Here is a 19,927-nt window from a genome sequence, read left to right as displayed (position 1 = left end):
GCCTCGATAATACAAGTTACCCATAAACATAAAATCCAAACATTAAAGGAAGAAAACAATGATGATAATTTATAAAAATGGAAACGAGCAACTTCATGAAATTTGTGTGTGGCATTCAATTACACACACAGTTTCATAGTCCGAAACTGCCCTTGAAGGAATAGTAAAACTAAAAAGAGCAGTTATCCTTTGAAGAGCAGAAAATAAGAAATATCCAACCTCCGGAATGGCTGGGGTAATGTAATATTGCCGAAAAAGAGTGAAGTCCATCTCATTCATCTTCAGCAGCTTAGTTACAGCCATGACCTATCAGAAGGAACTGAAAATCTTAACTTCAGTTCGAATCAACAGGCAGACATCTGGTCATGCATACTGCAATGTTTGAAAATCACCTTTATGTAGCGGGCCAATGTACGTTCGAACCTTGCAGTCAATGCAAGTTATCGCTATTAGGATCAGTGATAGCATTCAGCTAATGTAGTTCACTAGTCTGTCATTTTAATGAAGAAGGAAATTGCAGGTGCTCAATAATGACACAAATTTCTGAGAGATTCTCTGACAATAGATAGACAATCCTGCTGTCTACTAGGTAGTTTGACACTCATATATATCTTTGGAACCTATTGACCATATCTAAATTAAGTCCCTTAAACTTGGCTGTGTTCCTTATATACTGTAATTCTTTGTTGAGTTCTTCAGGTGTGAGGGGTGTTTTTAAGGCTCTATGTATTTAGCTATAATATGCTTCCTGTTTTTGCCCAAGGAGTTGGAACAGAGGTCCATGGCTTGAATAGAAATAGGTTGGAATTTGACAGTGTGCTTTTTTGATGTGTCTCACATCTTAATATTTCATTAATATTGTATTGTCAGGACACAAACATTCCCACTCATCTTAGGCTGATTCTCCACGAGCAGGTAAAACACCGCTGTTCGCCCGCTACAAACCCGCTTGGGGAACAGAACTATGGGGTATCTGTTGAGCTGTCTACATGGGCGGATTGCACGCCGCGGGTGGACGCGTCCACGAGCGGGCAGGCGGGTCTAACGCCGGCAGAGACGTCATTCCCGCCAGCGGTAGAACAGCAAACCATACTCCATGTGGCGTCAGTGAGCAGTTCACCCGCCTCTGTCGCACGATAGGAACTGCCTGAATTTTAGTATATTCTTTACTAGCTGATGTACCAGTGCTTCGCTACGGAATTCTACATTGTATACAGAATTCTAGGTTGGGTAGTGTATAGGTTGTGGGCAAGATTGTATTAAATTCCATAGCTCCTAACGTTACCTTAGAAACGCGACGGGGAAGTCACCAAACGTCTTTTCTCATATGAAGACTGGGTTAGGGAATATTCATTGTAACGGTCGGCCCGCTTGCCTACCATCGGTCACAAGCTGGTTAGGGAGTTTATATTACAATGGCAGTCACCAATCTCCACCTGCCTTTTTACATCCTCAGAAAGACTGTCTTAGTCATTTCTCGACTGAAATGAACATAGGTCATTACAATGATGTCCGTAGGAATGACACGATTAACATCAATGTGTTCATATGAAATACTCGATCAAATGAAAAATCATGCATTTTCTCACTTTTGACAAACAGTACTAAGCTTCCGATCAAACAATCCGAATTTTCAGAGCTGGAATGACCAAGCCGTGATCCGTGAACACTCTTCGTCTTTTTTTCGGCAGGGAGGGGGCGGGTCGAATAGTGGAGAGTCCCAGGGAAAAACTATGCCCTTTTACTAGTCTGTTTCCAAGGAATACACAATGAATTGGAAAATCTCAATTCACTACACTGGCGGCGGAAAAACTGTCTGACTTGGAGGCAAAGTCTTCCTCAAAGCCAGAGGAGAAAGCCCCTCTTCACTGCTAATTTGGAATAAAACGAATATAGATATAATAAAAGTGAAGCGGAAGAAGCTTTTCTTACGAACCGGCTCTTTTCAGGGTTTCATTTTGAATTTAGTTAATTGTGGTGCTATAATTTGGAGTAGGCCTAAATTGAAATTCTTTGTTTTGTTTCTTTTGTTTTGCAAGTTGCTGTACGTCACACCAACACAGATAGGTCTTATGGCGATGATGGGACAGGAAACGGCTAGGAGTGGGAAGGAAGTGGCCATGACCTTAATTAAGGTACAGCCCCAGCAAATTGTAATTCTAGACCAGGTCATACTACTACTACTACTACTACTACTACTACTACTAAATGAGCCTCTGCCTTAAACGTGCACACTGCTCATTCAAAACCAGTGTATTACGTACTAGCAGTATCAGGAAATCTATGAACCAGAGGAATGGGATGCTAAAGAAGAACGTTTTCTGGCTCCCCAGATATTTCCCGCCAATATTCAGTCAGGCTGTTATACTCCGTACGCAACAGTAATCCCATCTATCGGAGTTGAGGTGCAGCATAAGAGACAAAGAACATCACAACAAACAATGGTCAATATAATGTTATTGTTGATGAATGTTGTGCGCTTTCAATATTGTAAGTCCTCACATTTAGTTTTCTTGATGATGATGATGATTGTTGTTTAAAGGGGCCTAACATCGAGGTCATCGGCCCCTTTAGTTTTCTTCAGACTCTAAAATACCACTCTTATCATAGTCGGTACGGTAAAACTGAAATGGTCGGAAATTGTATTCTCTATAACTTTTGTTATGTAATAAGTTACTTTTCGATAGGACTAATAACATAGGTATTTAAAAATTAAATTTTAGGCGTTTTCCCCTAAACTATACTTTCATACAGGGTGAATAACATTGTTTATAGCTTAGACTGTAGTTTCTTATTCCCCGACTCCATGTACCGATTTTCATTATATTTTGTCAACCCATTTTATCCTGGTTCCGCGTTGATATGGACTTAGCAACAAAAATACAAATTCATGAATTTCTCTGTCATAGCCGGTACAGTAAACATGTATGGGACATAAATGATCGGAAATTTAATTCTATATAACTTGAGTTGTGTGATATTTATCGATAAGACCACTATTAACATAATATTTTGAGAATTAAATTTCAGGACTTCCCTAGTATTTCACTCGTTTAGTAATATGCACCTTAATAAGTTCAAACAGCTCATCGAATGAAGCAACTGACATTGTATTATATTGGAAAAAAATTCCGGATAGCTCCTGTGTTCGCAAAACGTTAAATGAAATTTTCCAGTGGTGAGCCGATTCGATAACCAGGCTGAGTCCACCAACGTTTTTTTCTTACAAGATTTCTTTTTAAATATTGCTAATAACTTTACTAATAACTGTAATTGAACAGCTCCGACAACACAACCTATTTGTACGACATCAATCGTTACAGTACGGCAGGTTTATCACTGGTGGAGAATGGCTTTGCGTGTCGCTGGCGTCAATTCAACCGCTCATGTAGAGTAGGCAAAAAGTTTGAGCGGTCAGGCGGGCGAACAGCGGCGTTTTACCTGCTCGTGGAGAATCAGCCTTAGTGTCACACTAGTTGTCAGGAAATGGAAATCCTCCCTGGCATCTTAATATCTTAATACCAGGCCAGAGCCTTTAAGATAATAAGTATATTAACATGGAAATTAAATGAGATATTGGGTGACAAGTTGGATGTTCTGTTTTTGCAAGGGTAGATCCACAATAATTGCAATAGAGAGCCTACTGAAGAATGTACATGAAGGAACAGTGAAAACTCGGATTAGTTTGTTAGGGCAGGTGGGGGGGGGGGTACACTATCTTGTCGGACTATCGTAAAGCATTCGACACCATAAACCCAAGGCTGCTAATGGAAAACTTACTTGATCTTACAGGATGGATATGAATGACAAAACTGAGAAATAACACTCTCCAAAGAGCATTTTCATCCTGGAAATAACAGGTTGGTGTCCTCCAAGGTGGCCCATTAAGTCCACTCCTTCTCATTGCCTTTGTCCAGGATGTGGTGTCAAGAATGCCAAGAACAACGTTAATCTGCAGTCACCAGTGAGCAAACTAACAGAGTAGGGACAGGACAATGAGCTAAAGATAAACATGCAGTCAACTGAACTGGTTATCTTCTGGAAAGGCACATCATTTGATAACCTGAAATGACAAACCTGAAAAGGCACATCTGTTTCTTGTTCCTATGATTAATACTTCAGACAATGCTAGATTGTTTCAAATTTGTCTTGATAGGATAACTGCAGCCATAAGAAGTACAAATGACATCTGGAATATGGGGAATCTTTTACTAGAATCAAGTGTGAAACTCTCTGAACCTGAAGTATAACCATGCAGTACATATGTCTTACTGCTGGTAGACATAAAATGAGTCAAAGGGAGATATTTAAGAAAAGTTCTCTCAGTGTCGAAGTATGCACCCAACAGATTGGTGTACAAGCTAGCCTGGGAGATATTACCCATAGAGGACATAAGATGGAAACTACTGCCAGCCATAGCAAATGTAAAGAATGAACTGGAGATAAGGGCTAGAAATAGAACATTGATAGAGACAGAGTTTTATGCCAAGGCCACAATGACTGATGGAAACTTGACAAACTGCTCTGTGACATGAGTGGCAGTCCAGGATTTACATGGTAAGCTGTACAAAGGGAAGAGGTGGCACCACCCCAACCCAGATAGTCTGGTGAACCATGTGGTCAGATATGCAGGAATCACTTCCAGTTATGTGGTAAAAATAAGGCCACTTAAAAACTCCTGCAAAACTGTAACAATTCCTCAACAACATATTTTGGTGCCATTATATTATTATATTAGAAGGATGTGAAGGAAGGTAGTAAATGGGAATATTATATGAAATGTAACCAAGCCATCAGCACAGCCATATCTGGTGACTGTTGAGAAACCTGGCTAATGAATTATTCATCGAAAAGGAGGGCTGCAGACTTTCGATGTCACATTGGCATGCTGGATAATTGGCTAATAAGACCTTGTAATAACAATTATGATTGAATGACGTACTGATGATAGCTTGCTCCTGGTTATCCAGATGTAAAATCATCATCCATTCAGATGTAAGGGTGGGGGTTACACAAGAAGGAGGTGGTCATCAAGAAGAGGAATATATTCTGTAAATGTACTTGCAATCCAGAGTGAATTTCCCCATAGCAAATATTTAAAACAGGTTGTATGATCCACAGCCAAATCAAAATTATTAATACAAAATGTAAACTAAAATGTCATTTAGTAAAACAAATTAACTTGCACTTTATAATTGAATTTTGATTGATGTGAGGGAAAAAGTTTTGTTTCTTTTTTAATAGACTTTCAATACGGAAAAATGGGGATAGTCTCTTGCAATGGTGTGAGGGAGACGAGAGATTACAAGATGAGAAGGTTTACTTTGTAGTCCCATTTTCACAACAAATAACGGAATGTTGGTTCACTGGAATTTTCTCTCTCCATGTGATTTTAACAAGAATCCTATCCAGTGGATATTACTTTGTTCTGCTTTTGAGGATTTTGTGAAATGCAATGTTACATCGATAAACAGAGTTATCCCTTGGACAAATTTATTTGGGTGATATTTTTCATAAAATGTTTGCACTGTTTCCCAAAGTGTACACATCTCTCCAGTCTCATTTGAAGGGAGAGATTTTTCTGTCCTTTTCTCCTCCTGAGATGAGATTTCCTCCATAACTTCCTGGTGTTTGTGGTGAACCCGATCATCAGTCAGTAGGCAGTCAGCTCGTTGCCATGTTCTTCCACTCAGCCCCACTCATATCCAACCAATTTTCTTCCATAAGGACACAATTTTGTTAACATGTGGCAGCACCTGTTAATCAGGAAACCTGTTGAAACCAAGCAATTGGCTGCACAGTTTGAGACAAGTAGTTATCAGCTTGCATTCGGGAGATGGCGAGTTCGAACCCAACTGTCAGCAGCCCTGAACATAATTCCTTCAGGATTCCCCACTTGTACACCAAGCAAAGTTTCATTGAGGCCACAGCCCTTTTTTTCTCAGTCCTAGCTCTTTCCTATCCCATCGTCATCATTAAACCTAATTGTACATTGCGAGTTGGATGTGCGTTTAGGGTCGCATCGCTGTGAGATTGCGTCTGGGAGATGGTGGGTTCAAACCCCACTTTTGGCAGCCCTGGAGATGGTTTTCCGTGGTTTCCCATTTTAACACTAGGCAAATGCTTTGACTGTACCGTAATTAAGGCCATGGCCGCTTTTTTCCCACTCCTAGGCCTTTACTATCCCATCGTCACCATAAGACCTATCTCTGTTGGTGCGACGTAAAGCAAATAGCAAAAGATAACCAAATTGTGTTGGTGCAGCACTACAACTAATTGTAAAAGAAAAGAAATTCTGAGGAAGAGAACATAAAGCTTCACTGCAATTTGTATCTTTCATAAACCCAAGAGATGCATACAAAGCTAAGTCATTGTGAATGAAAATTATAAAATTTGTTGGGTCTACTGCTAATGTAGTTTTAAAGTAAATTACCTGAACAGGGTCTTTTTGAAGGGGAGTAAAAATTTTGTAGATTTTTATTAAAGTTGATGTTGATAAAGACTTCTCATTCTAAAGAATTGAAGAACATTTGGAATAACTGACCATTTCTAGGATTAATTTGGTTATGTTAGGGGAGTCTTCAACCCAGGGAGCTTTGTTGGATGAGGACTAGTGTATGTCTTCTCACTGATCAAATTTCTCTTTAGCAACTCAAGTAATAGAAAGGAACACACAAGTGACAGGTCAAGACATATATCGCATAAAGGTAATGGCAGGACTGTGCAGGAAAAAGAAAGAAGAGGAAGAGAGGACAAGGGTTGGCCTTATGTGAAGGTGTGGAGTTTGTTGTTATCCTGTGATGATCCCACTTTTCTGGTTCCTCTCTGTATAATGATGACTTGGTTTGATACTTGTATGTTTTTTCCATAAGTATATTTTGACTAGAGGGAAGAAATCCATTCTGGATAGCTGCTGTAGTACTAAGGAAACCGCAAAAGTTCAGCCTACTGATGAATCTATGAAGACAATTGAAATGGAATTACATGTGAAGTACTTACTTTTTATTGAAATTTAGAGAATGTTCTGTTTATTTCATTAGGAATTTCAGATATACAGATGGTTTTGTACTTTTCATAGGAGATCTCTTAATATTGCAGATGATATAGAGTATCTTGCAAAACTTTCATAGGGAGTCAAAATCATTTGAAAGTTTTCACAGAGGAATTAGTGATTCTTGAGCATGCACCAAACCAGTTGCTAATTTTGTACTTGTGTCCCAAGTTACAAGAGTAAGGCTCATAGGAACTCTTTCTGTAAACCTCTCTGTATTGCTTTGCACCTAGCTTAAATCTGACTGTTGGATCAATAATGGTGCCGTATTTGGATTTCCTATAGATTGCTACCATGTCCATTCATTTAATTGAACCTTCAGCTGATGTCCAGATTACGTTCTCATACACTCTGAGCTGTTTTACATTTCTAAAGTTATTGGGTGTCCTCCTACGAAGTCTGATGTCTTATATTTCTGATGAGCTCCACTTTTCTGTAGAAACCAAGAATATGAGGAATGGTTTCTCTCTTGTTGCACTCACATCAATGGCTTCGGCCAGGAACACTTTGAACTGCGACAACATTGTAGTTCTATCTTTAGGATGTTTGTCCATTGAGAAGATGGTAGTGCATTGATGTACAACTATTAGATCTCTTACTCCGTGGAATGAGATGCACCTCTGGCAGTGTGAGGTAAGTTTTTCCATGTTTCGAACTGATCACGCTGTTTCTAATTTTCATTGCATTGAGCTCTTCATCAGTTACTAGGTTAAAATGTCTTAAACTATTAAGGAATTCTTCTTTAAAATTGATAAAAAAAATTGTGAAAGCATATTTGGATTGCAATCAATGTGGTTGTATATATTTTTGTGTTGAAGAAATATATCAAACTGGGTCATATATATCAGTTTAATATATTTGTTTCTTGATCGAGTTTTAACTGTGACAACTTAACAAGCTTAATTATACAGGAATTTAATTTATTCATCCCTGATCTGTCATCTAATAATATTTCATCATTTTTTCTTCTCATCAGTACTGAGGATTTTTTCTACCACTCTGTGTACCAAGTTTTGTTTCTTTCAATTTTCCATTCTTAATTATTGGTGCATTATATTTTGGTTGCTACAATAAAATTAATTATATTTTGATTATTGTGTAAATATGGCTTTTATTTTATCAGCTGTTCTTTTTCTTTTTTTACATATGTTTATTTTTGCTGTGCCATTTATCTTAATTTAATTTCTTATATTTTACTTATAGTCCGCTGCAGACATTAAGGATGAAATATTTACAGAAGAACGTACAAGTGCTCAGTTGGTTCCCTACTTCAAAGATGAAAACAGGCAAGTACAGTTTAGTTTTACAGCCCAAAGGCTACACAACATTGAATTTGTTGTTTATCTGTTAACTAGCTCCCTCTATGGACCAGTGGTAGGGTGTCATACATATTTTGAATAGCAACCAGTCACTTCAGTTATATGATAAAGAGTATATTGTTTGTTGACTTTACTGATATTGAGTGGTGTATGATAATTATATACTAATCAAATATTATTACTATGAATTATTGCTTATTACCACAGCAACGTCTTGCTATGATGCTGCAATCTCACAATGTTCATCACAGTCAAGTTTTGCTCATCACATTAAATGGAACACATACAAAATATGAAGTTTGCAACAAACTTGTCAATAAGAGGAATATTACTGGAGTTGAATGTATGAAGGTAATCTCAAAAATAAGGTCTTCTATTTTGTTATAAATACATAGACCTGTTTATTTATACAATGGCTTACATCATTTTATAGCCCATACATTTAGCTATTTTTCTACATAATCACCATTTCCTTCGACGCAATTTTGTAGATGCTGTGACATTTTTTGTATGCCCATGTCATACCAGCTCGCTTTCATAAAGTCGACCAACAATACCCCTTTTCGATCCCAAAACACAGTTGTCATGTCTTTACCCTCTGACTGTGTTTGCTTGAATTTCCCCATCTTTGGCAAAGAGGGATGCCACCACTGGCAGGATTGTTGCTTGGTCTCAGGTGTAAAGTGGAAAGCTCAGGTTTCGTCGCCCGTGACAATTGAGTCCAAAAGGTTGTCCTTTTCGGCTGCAAAGTATGACTCACAATACACTACCATCAGTTGGCAATGGATTTCAATTGGTTCAGTCATTTTGCGTTCAAAAACTGAATAACTACGTACACTTCGCATTTGGCAAAAACATCCAAGCCAAGACTGAGTGCCTCAGCGCAGCGTGCGCATGTTTATATGCGAGCGTGGGAAATACTCTTCATAATATTGTGACCAACAGCCACATAAACAGAGTTCTCTATATATAAATAAATAAGAGACCTTATTTTTGTGATTACCCTCGTAGTACCAGCAACAGAATGAAATGTCTCAGAAGTGGTAATGAGAAGTAGGAATATCTTGAGTTGCAATGAACATTCACTATATGATATTTCCAAATGAAGAAATCCTAACAGCAATACTTGTATGAATTAAGAAAGGTATATTTAATATAAACTGCAATAGTGATGAGAAATAAAAATATAAGTGTAACTCTGTTGATTCAGTGGTTGAAACGCTGGATGAAAACAGCAAATTAATAAAGCAAAAAAATGAAGCACTTCTAACCTCCCAAAACAAAATGGAAGAAATGAAAAGTGAAAATATCTCGTTAAGAACAACTGAAAGACATAGACCTAAAACTAGGTGAAATGCATCTTTACAGCAGGAGAAATATTATGGAGATGTGGCAAACTCCTTAATTGCACAATGAAGGCCCATATGAAGTAGTAAAGAAAATTGGACCAGCTAATGCTGGTCAATCAATCTGAATGAACAGGTCATTGAAATCTTCCATGGGATGAGAAAAAGAATTTCATTGACATTGTTGAGCTGGTATGATGATAAAGTATGTTGCATATAGATAAATTTATTCAGAGAAGAAGGACAAAACAAGATTGAAATACTAAGTATCTAGGTTATGTAGCAAGTAATAATATTTACATTCATCATAAGCAGACACCTCTAAGAAGTCTTGTTTTCAAACAGGCACGATGAGGTAATTCAGGTGTTACCAAATTACAGAAAAAGGACCTGGATGATATCTATGGATGATTAAATAATGTAATCAAATTGATTGCAAGCATGGTTACATGTTCAACATAATATGTGGGGTGTAAAGACTAAGGCAAATCATTTCTTCTTAAATGTTTTCAGAAGTGGATATGATTTGATACTTTGACTGAGACATGGCTATATAGTTCAGTGTAAGATACACTGTTATTTGATAATTATTGTAATTATAATCATTATAAAATATCAAAGCCATTTTGACAGTGCTGATATAATTATTTTATTATTATTATTGATATATACAGTCGTATCAGCACACACGTTTTTAAAACATAACCGGTTTTCGGACACTAAGGTCCATCATCAGTGTTAATATTTAAATTTAATTTCACATAAGTGTGTCGTCAAAATGAGTTAAAAATGAGTTTAAATTTGTAGCCCTGTTGACATCAACTGTAAAATGAGAAAAAAGAAACCAAGTGTTAAAATTATGAAATCAATACATGTAAACTTACAATGTTGTTGTAAAAATTATGGACATACCATGTTAAGGCTGGCTTTCCTTCGTGCTCAGGCTGTTGGTCGAGTACTAACGAGCGTTCAGCTTTAACTACGGAACCGCACTGCAAGCACATGATGTTACGTCACCTCAAGGTTACGTAGTGAGCACCTGATGTTTACGTCAACTCAAGATTGTAAACAAGATGAACACATATCAGAAAGAAATAAAATTATGGGTCCGTTTTGTTGACGACACGGTGGTATTTTTAAATGGAGACCTCATTACTCCCGAAACATTTCTGGGTTGTTTGAATTTGCTTGACAGCAACATTAAATTCACTATGGAGAAAGAAATCGATAAAAAGTTAAATTTCTTGGACCTCACATTAACAAAAACCAACAATAGGATAGATTTCGATATTTTTAGGAAACCCACACAGGCCATCACTACCATCAATAAAGATTCCAACCACCCAGGAACCCACAAACAATCAGCTTACAACAGCTACATTAGTAGATTACTAAAACTTCCCTTGAGTAATGAAAACAAACTGAAAGAAATTAGAATAATAAAACAAATTGCTAAAGCAAATGGCTACAACCCAGAATTGATAGACAATATTATACGTAAGAAAGAAAATGGAGAAAAAAAGAAAAACCATGAGAAAAGAAAGAAAATCCATGAACATAATAAATTTGTGACATTTACATATTTTGGAAGTCAAGTTTTTAAAATCGCGAATATATTTAAGAAATTTCAACTAAAAACAGCTTTCCGAACCAGAAATAAAATATCAGAACATATATATAATGCACACAGTGTCAATAAAAAAGATATATATACTAATTCGGGAGTATACAGGCTCACTTGTAACGACTGTAAAAAGTTTTATATAGGTAGAACCGGGCGAACCTTAAATCAAAGATATCAAGAACATTTTAAGGCAATAAAGTACAACAAGTATTCAGCTTTTGCGGAACACATAACAATAACCATAGCTTTTTAGGGATCGAAAAGGACATGAAGTTAATTTTTAAAGGTAATTATGGATTTGAATTAAATACACGTGAAAACATTGAGATATTTTTAGCGCAGACTAGGGAACCAGATAAAATTTTAAATGAAACAGCCGCAAGCAACATCTTGTTTACAATCTTGAGTTGACGTAAACATCAGGTGCTCACTACGTAACCTTGAGGTGACGTAACATCATGTGCTTGCAGTGCGGTTCCGTAGTTAAAGCTGAACGCTCGTTAGTACTCAACCAACAGCCTGAGCACGAAGGAAAGCCAGCCTTAACATGGTATGTCCATAATTTTTACAACAACATTGTAAGTTTACATGTATTGATTTCATAATTTTAACACTTGGTTTCTTTTTTCTCATTTTACAGTTGATGTCAACAGGGCTACAAATTTAAACTCATTTTTAACTCATTTTGACGACACACTTATGTGAAATTAAATTTAAATATTAACACTGATGATGGACCTTAGTGTCCGAAAACCGGTTATGTTTTAAAAACGTGTGTGCTGATACGACTGTATATATCAATAATAATAATAAAATAATTATTGTAATATAGTGTATTCAGGGAGTATAGGACTGAGGGACTGGGTGGGGAGATAATGGTGGTGAAATTGTGGAGCTGTCTGTGTTAAGCACTGCATAATAGTGTTTATTAATTATTCGGTGTTAACGTTCCCCCCCCAAATTTGAATTTGGATTCATTTTGTATTTTTTTCAATTCTCTAGCTAGTTAAATTCTCAGTAGCATAATTTTATGGTTGTAATAATCCATCATTTAGGGGTCTCACGTCTAATCTTACTAATAGAATGGCTGCAAAACTTGCATTCTTTGAAGAATATTGTTAATACAGTTCAATGGGTTTAGATTTATTAATTATTAATGTTGCAAATTTAATTCTGCTGTTAGAGAATATGTAGTTCTACTGGAGATTGATCTTTATCTGTCATTACATATTGAAATAAGACCCTCCAGTGTTCATGCCAGAAGAAAAATATCTTCTTCACTTTATACCTAAATTTTTGAAGCAGATTTTTCTACTATGTATGGAATGTTAAAGGGCATTCACTAGAGGCGAACTTAATTTTATTAATATTCACACGGCAGTAAGTTGTTTCTTTGAACAAACTTAGTATTGGTGCTGGTACAGATTTAAACAAGACACCGTCATGACATTGTTGGTGTAATTATAAGAAAATTAAGTAAAACATTGATAGATTCATAACATAAAAAACTATATCACTCATATGCAGGAACTCATGAATACTATTTTAAACCATTTTGAATTTTGTTAGAAGCAAGAAGACAACAAATAGATCATTTTGTCAGTACTTGATGTTGGGAAGGAACTGTTAACCCACTAATAATATTTCAGACAGATTTTTTGATTATTTTATGTCTTTGTACAAATTAGGACGTCTTTCAAATGTTGACACTGGAATTACTGAATGGGCAACCCATAATTTGCTGGCTGCAATATTGTCTACACTTGCATATTTGTTGATTATTCATGTATTACAAAAAAAATTAATAATACTATTCACAAACTAAAACACACAAAATGTATTGGTGCAGTAGGCATTCTTTAATATGCAAATCAGGCAAGTTGTGAAGCTTTAAAACGTCTTGTTCAATCTCATTCTTAAGTACAGCAAGTTTCCTGATTTCTAAACATTTTTTGGAGCTTGTCCTATTTTCAAAGCTTGTGGTTCCTCTCACAGAGGTAACAGTACTCAACAAGATTTTGGGAACTAGAAAGGGAAGTACTGGATTTTATTACAAATAAGGTGTTGATTACATTGCCAAAAAGAGAACATTACTATCACATCAGGGAAAAAGTTATAGCTGTTTATTTTTTTCGCTGCATTGCAATCTCGCCCCATCTGAATCTGGATGCATACGTACTTGCGTAAGCTTATCTGACTAGAAATGCTGACTTTATGTGAAGTATAATTGGAGCTATATTTATAGAACTTACTGGAGTGTGATTTTAGATTTCTGTCAGTATCCGGGTTAAAAATGTGGTGGTAGATTCTACATCTTTCATACAGTGTGAAATTTTAAACTTTGCTGTGTTGTTCTTGTGCTTAAACAGTGCAAAGCAGAGAAGTGTATGTATCAATTCTTGGATTGTTTTTGTTTATCTGCAGAGAATTCACAACTAGCAGAGAAAGGAATCCAATTACGAAACTATTGAAAACTGCATATCACCTGTATTTTGGCAGTCCACTTGTTGACCAAGATGAACATTTCGCACCACATATAAGTTGCATCCGATATTATGTGAAACTAACTCAGTGAGTAAACGGGGAGAAACAGCATATGCTGCGTGGAGTTCCAATGATATGGCGATAATGACTGTTATTTCAGCACAATCAAAATAACAAGGTTTTCGTTAAAATATAAACAGAAAATCTCAAATCCCCAGTTCCGTTCAGCCATCGGACCAATACCTCATAGGAATGACTTACCAATACCAGTAGCTTCTTTAAATTGTCAACAACATTCAGAAACGGAGGACAGTGAAACAGACAATGGTGTAACAGCATCAGATATACGGAATAGGGTAGGGCAGACCGGAACATTCACTTGTTCCGCAACATTAGGAGCTTGAGGCAGTGTTTCGGTACAGAGTGCCAGGATACGGGACACAGGACTGTAACTGCATCCTAGAGAGAACTTCGAGAGGCAACAGGACATGCTCCACTTCAGCTGGAATGTGCCTGAACCGAACGTGCTGTGCCAAGGCTGCACTCGATAGATTAGTTGGGCTTCACTGTGTCTGCCTGTCGATACCGGCTGTGTGCCGCCCTGTGCTGGAGTGTCAACAATTTTTCATCCAGTTATATCTTTAATTCCTAAGCAATGACCATATTTTTCTTGGGCTTAAAAGTTTCCTTAAAGTCCAAATTAATTTTTAACGTCAATCCCCGAGAAACTGTTGAGGGAAATTTTCGAGATATTAATTACTCACAATACAGGCCAATACATTCAATTCTTGAATTGGTTACTTTTAAACACCTGCACTGCCATTGTAACCGTGTTATGTGTACTGTATTTTATATTGACCGGAAAAATCTTAACTTAAAAGCAGCCTTTAAACGTAATTATTGGGCGTGAATTTCAATGTTCCGACTGTTTGTTCATGTTCCCTGCAGCTTTATGCTGGACCATGGCCATAACTACACACAGGCACACACCACACAGCACGTTCCGTACAGGCACATTCCCACCCACTGGCGCGGAGCATGTAATGTTGCCTCTCGAAGTTCTCTCTACACTGCGCAGTTACAGTCCTGCGTCCCGTGCGCCTACTGCACAGTTCAGCTAGTACGCAAAGGGCAGTGCATAGTGGCGCTTCTGACGGGACAGCGAGTCAGTGTCTCCGGCTCGCTTGAGAATGTTTCGGAACAGTTGACACTCGGTGTTCTGGAACAGCGGAACATAACTGTGCACCGGCACAGTGTGCCGAAACAGTGGCATAGTGCCCAACCCTAATAGGGAGTCATCCTACAGTGCTATGGAATGAAGATATCCATATTTTCCTTCTCAAAGCAAACTTAATGACTTAGTGCTTGACATACGTCCGTCAAAGCAAGGTGCTGAAATCTTGGCTTCAAGACTTCAGGAGTGGAATTTAGTGGGAAAGAAATGAAAGTTTCCTTTTATCAAAATAGAAATCAAAACCAATTACCATATTTCAGATGAGATGGTTCACTCTGTGTTTGTTGTGATGTGACTGGCTTGATGTCAAAGCTAAACATTGTGTAACGTATTGAAGTTTGGCATTGATTTATAGATTCTTCGAAAATTGGTTTGAAGGCTGTACTACTTCACAATGACAAAGAACTGCCATCTGTTCCTGTTGCCGATGTAGTTGGTGTGAAAGAAACACACGAAAGTATGTCACTGATTCTAGAAGCCATTAAATACAAGGAATGTAACTGGCATATTTTGTGGTGATTTAGAAGTTATTGGACTTCTCCTAGGATTACAGAGTGTACTCACAAAATTATGTTGTTTCCTGTGCCTGTGGGATAGTCGAGCTATTGAACAGGACTACGCAGACAAAGAGTGGACTAAGAGAGAAGAATTCAAACCAGGGAGGCAGAATATAAAACACAAGCCATTGGTGAACCCTTTAAATGTTTATCTTCCACCTTTATAAATAAAACTGGGGCTCCTGAAAAACTTTGTTAAGGGAATGGGCAAAACAGGGGAAGGTTTCAAATACCTGACAAAACTGTTTCCCACTATAAGTGCAGCCAAGATAAAAGAAGGAATTTTCTTTGGTCCTCAGATTAGACAATTCCTTATGAATTCACAATTTAATGCTAACCTGAATCCTGTTGAACTTACTGAATGGTTGTCATTCAAAAATGTGGTCAATGGGTTTCTAGGTAACAAAAATGTACAAAATAGTGCTACACTTATCAATATATTTTAAAGAACTGCAGAAACTTAGGTTGTAGGTTGTCATTGAAAATGTATTTTCTACATTCACACTTAGACGTCTTGCCTGAGAATTTGGATGCAGTTAGCGATGAGCAATGGGAATGTTTTCACCAAGATATAATACAAATGGAACACAGATATCGAAGCAGATGGGATCCCTCCATGACGAATGGCTGTTGTTGGTTTCTTCAGCAGGATGATCCATCGTCGCATAAAAGAAAATCTCATAGAAAAAGCTTCCGAACTGCTTCAGGATCTGGAGTCTAAAGATAATGTGCTAGTAAATTCTGAATGTAATGTACATTTTTGTATGATAAATGAATAAGAACTTCAAATTTCCAAATTTTGTTTGAATTCAGTGAGATACATCCAACCAAACCTGTGATGTAATAAAATTAAGATCTACCTCACTAATGAGCCGTTATTTCAGAATATATGCAATATGGGAATCTGATATTTTAGCAGGATTTTTAAGTACTATTTCTGAGTATGTTACTTTGTTTCGATGATACAAATTTAGTAAAAAAAGTATATATTTTGTAACCCCTAATATTTAGGAAAAGCTTTTGACATTAACAAAAGAACTGAGGGTGATGGAAGAAAAAGGATGAGATATTCGAAATCAGCATGGCCAAGTGACTATAAATCAGACAATATGAAGTCAGTTCCATAAAATTTGTAGAGTTATGTAATTATAGACCCATAGCACATATTTTGTTGCCCTTATTTCAGAGCGAAGCAGCAACGCAACATACAGATCCGTGGTATATAGAAGAAATAGGAACAGTAGCCCATACAATATGGTCAAGGAATGACATAAATAGAAAGGGCTAAAAAGTAGACTGGGTTGCAGAACCCACACAAGCATTCCTGTGATGTGATTTTCAGTTATACCTAGTGCATCAGAAGGCCTGATGACACAGAGTGTAAGCCATATTACATTTTTGCCTAAGACAGGAACAGAAAAATATTGACCCAAATGCAGGGAAAAAATGATCAATATGGAAAAGCTTAGTCACCAAAACTGAAAGTGATCAAGGGAAACGAGGACCAACATCCATACATCCTTAATGCTTAACAAGACACCCTCTTGTATGGTTACACTCCATTGGAAGAAAGCCTGAAAACTTTCATATATTAAGGAAAAACTTCATTAAAATTTAAGTAATCAAAACTCATCCTTGACTGTTACATGTCAGAGGATAACGCAGATATGTTCACGTCGCCGCTTGCAAGTACTGTAAGTTCACATGATAGTGGAAATACTTTGGCCGCATACCTTAGATGTTGCCCCAGCTTGGCTGTAGCCTTGCATGAAGTGAACCTCACCAACTGTAACAGTGATCAAGATAGATTCATAAGTCCAAGATTATTCCTCTTTGTAGGGGCGAGCTTACATGACTCTGGCTTGTAACTGTTGTTGGCTATGCTCCGGATCAATGGTCTTGCCCACATCCTATCCTAACCGTCCGCACGTCACGAACCAGTCAAGAGCAGCTAGTATGAGCACACGAAGCAGTACACAACAAACTCGCATATCAAACACATCTTAGCCACACCAACAGCAATAATATAACATCACTGCACAGCTACAAATGGGAAAGGAGCCACTACTTTGATCCCAATCTCACTCAAATTTTATGGACATCACAGGACAACATGATTTGATTTTAACATAAGGCAACACACACAGCAGAGGTGAACATATTTTAGCCTAATTTTAACTATAAGTCTGGCACCTTTTTAAAATTGGAAAGTGTTTTACTCTATGTACATACTTGAAGACAAAATGGATTTTTCATACAATTTTACAAGCAAACCATATCATTTAAACTCCAGGAACAGCAGCTGAGTGTACAACTGTGTAAATAAGACGTGAACACGGGAGTCGGCCAACAAGCAAGACACGAACGTTCATGTGCATGAAGTGCTCCCATATATTGTATTCATCTTATACATATATATATATGTTAGTTTTAAGTGAGAGATGTTTTATCAACTAATTTTAAGATGTTAAACATACTATTTTAGACATACAATGCATTGTTGTACATGGTGACTTATATGCCGGTTCACGTTATGACATGCCCCATTTGGATGAGACCTAAAGTTTATTATCGTATGGCATTCCTTTGACAATACTATCTTAATCATAGCTTCATCACATAGATACGTATGCGTGGTTCAGCTGAGGATGACCTTATGTAAAGGGTTGAAACCGGTCCTGTAGCATAATAAGTGCAATAAACAAGTATTGATAGGTGGAAATCCTTTCCTATTTCTAATTGTACCTCATAACACTTCAAAATCCATTACAACCCAGACATATATAAGAAAGCTGCTTACCGGGCGAGTTGGCCGTGCGCGTAGAGGCGCGCGGCTGTGAGCTTGCATCCGGGAGATAGTAGGTTCGAATCCCACTATCGGCAGCCCTGAAGATGGTTTTCCGTGGTTTCCCATTTTCACACCAGGCAAATGCTGGGGCTGTACCTTAATTAAGGCCACGGCCGCTTCCTTCCAACTCCTAGGCCTCTCCTATCCCGTCGTCGCCATAAGACCTATCTGTGTCGGTGCGACGTAAAGCCCCTAGCAAAAAAAAAGAAAGCTGCTTACAATAGTATGGTACTCAGAGTATTGACTATTCCCTTATCTCACAAAATTTACAAAAATGAAATAAACACTATTTACAATATTGCAGAATACAACGGCTTCAGTAGAACCTTCTTCAACGGAATCATCAATAGATATAAGAGCAGACCTAAGACTACCATAGCAAAAGATTCCACTCCTAAAGAGAAGTTTTCTACATTCACGTTCAATCGTAATAGCATTTACCAAATTTCTGATGTCATAACCTCAAAATAGTGTTTAGAAAGTTGCAAACCAACTTCAGACTTGTTTTCAATCCTCACACAATCAACAATAACAATAATAGGTACTTGAACTCCAGAGTTTACAAATTAGAATGCCAATCCTGTAACTCCAGCTATGTCGGTCAAACCAGCCGCATTTTGTAATAAGATATGCTGAACATCGTAGTGCTTTCAAATATAATTGTTTTTCAGCTGAGTGAGCATCATAAAGTTTCTAGTCATGAGTATACAACAACTGATAAAGATCTTAAGATCTTGCATAAGCAAATAAGCACCTTGCTCAATATTCTCAAGAGCATCCACAGAGATATAGATCAGTTCAGGAAACCCTGTTATAATTTAAATAAAATCAAGGAAAAAGAGAACATTCTCCTTGAAATGTTCATTCCATACACTTGTCAGATATTCTATAATAAAAACAAACCCCACCTCCATCTCTCCAAATCAACATCGCTCCTCCCTCCCCCTATCTCCACCAGCTCAGCACCTACCCTTCTCTACTCCCTTCACTCCTCCTATCCTCGAAAAACACAGCTGAACCCTAAATGCAGATCATTATTGATTGATCGATCATTATTACTTTAACCCGTCTATCAACGTTTTCACATCCACGCAACGATTGTCGTTTAACTTTCACAACTGTGAAACGATTGTTTGTTTACACGCTCACGCCCGTTAAAAAGATCCTAGGGAGAACACTGATTATGGTAGCGTTCCCTTTGTTTGTTTTTGTTATTAAATTATTTTTGTTTTGTTTTTAGTTTATCAGCGTTAGCTATGTGTTCAGTGTTCGGTTTAATCGTTTGTTGTTGTTTAACCCTTTTGCTCTCAGGCTATTTTCACCAGTCAAGCCCAAAACGCTCAGGCCATTTTTCATGATTATGCATGTTAAAATGTAAAAAATTGCCTTATAAAGAAATCCCCTGTTACAAAATTGAAAAAAAAAATCACAGTAGAACATTATTTAATATAATTTTAGGAAAAA

At 37.3% G+C, this 19,927-nt stretch overlaps 1 protein-coding gene across 1 annotated transcript in view; it reads left to right on the top strand.

The window, feature by feature from the left end:
* Positions 1–19,927, top strand: part of LOC136884713 (zinc finger protein 431) — a 62,802-nt gene that overhangs the window by 30,876 nt on the left and 11,999 nt on the right. Inside the window, exon 3 of the mRNA XM_067156996.2 lies at positions 8,255–8,337. Coding sequence (XP_067013097.2) covers positions 8,255–8,337 — 83 coding nt within the window. The remainder of the gene's footprint in view (positions 1–8,254; positions 8,338–19,927) is intronic.

This window comes from Anabrus simplex, chromosome 13 (genome assembly GCF_040414725.1).
Source record: "Anabrus simplex isolate iqAnaSimp1 chromosome 13, ASM4041472v1, whole genome shotgun sequence".
In the NCBI taxonomy this organism is placed as follows: domain Eukaryota; kingdom Metazoa; phylum Arthropoda; class Insecta; order Orthoptera; family Tettigoniidae; genus Anabrus; species Anabrus simplex.
This window is presented reverse-complemented; position numbering and strand designations above follow the sequence as displayed.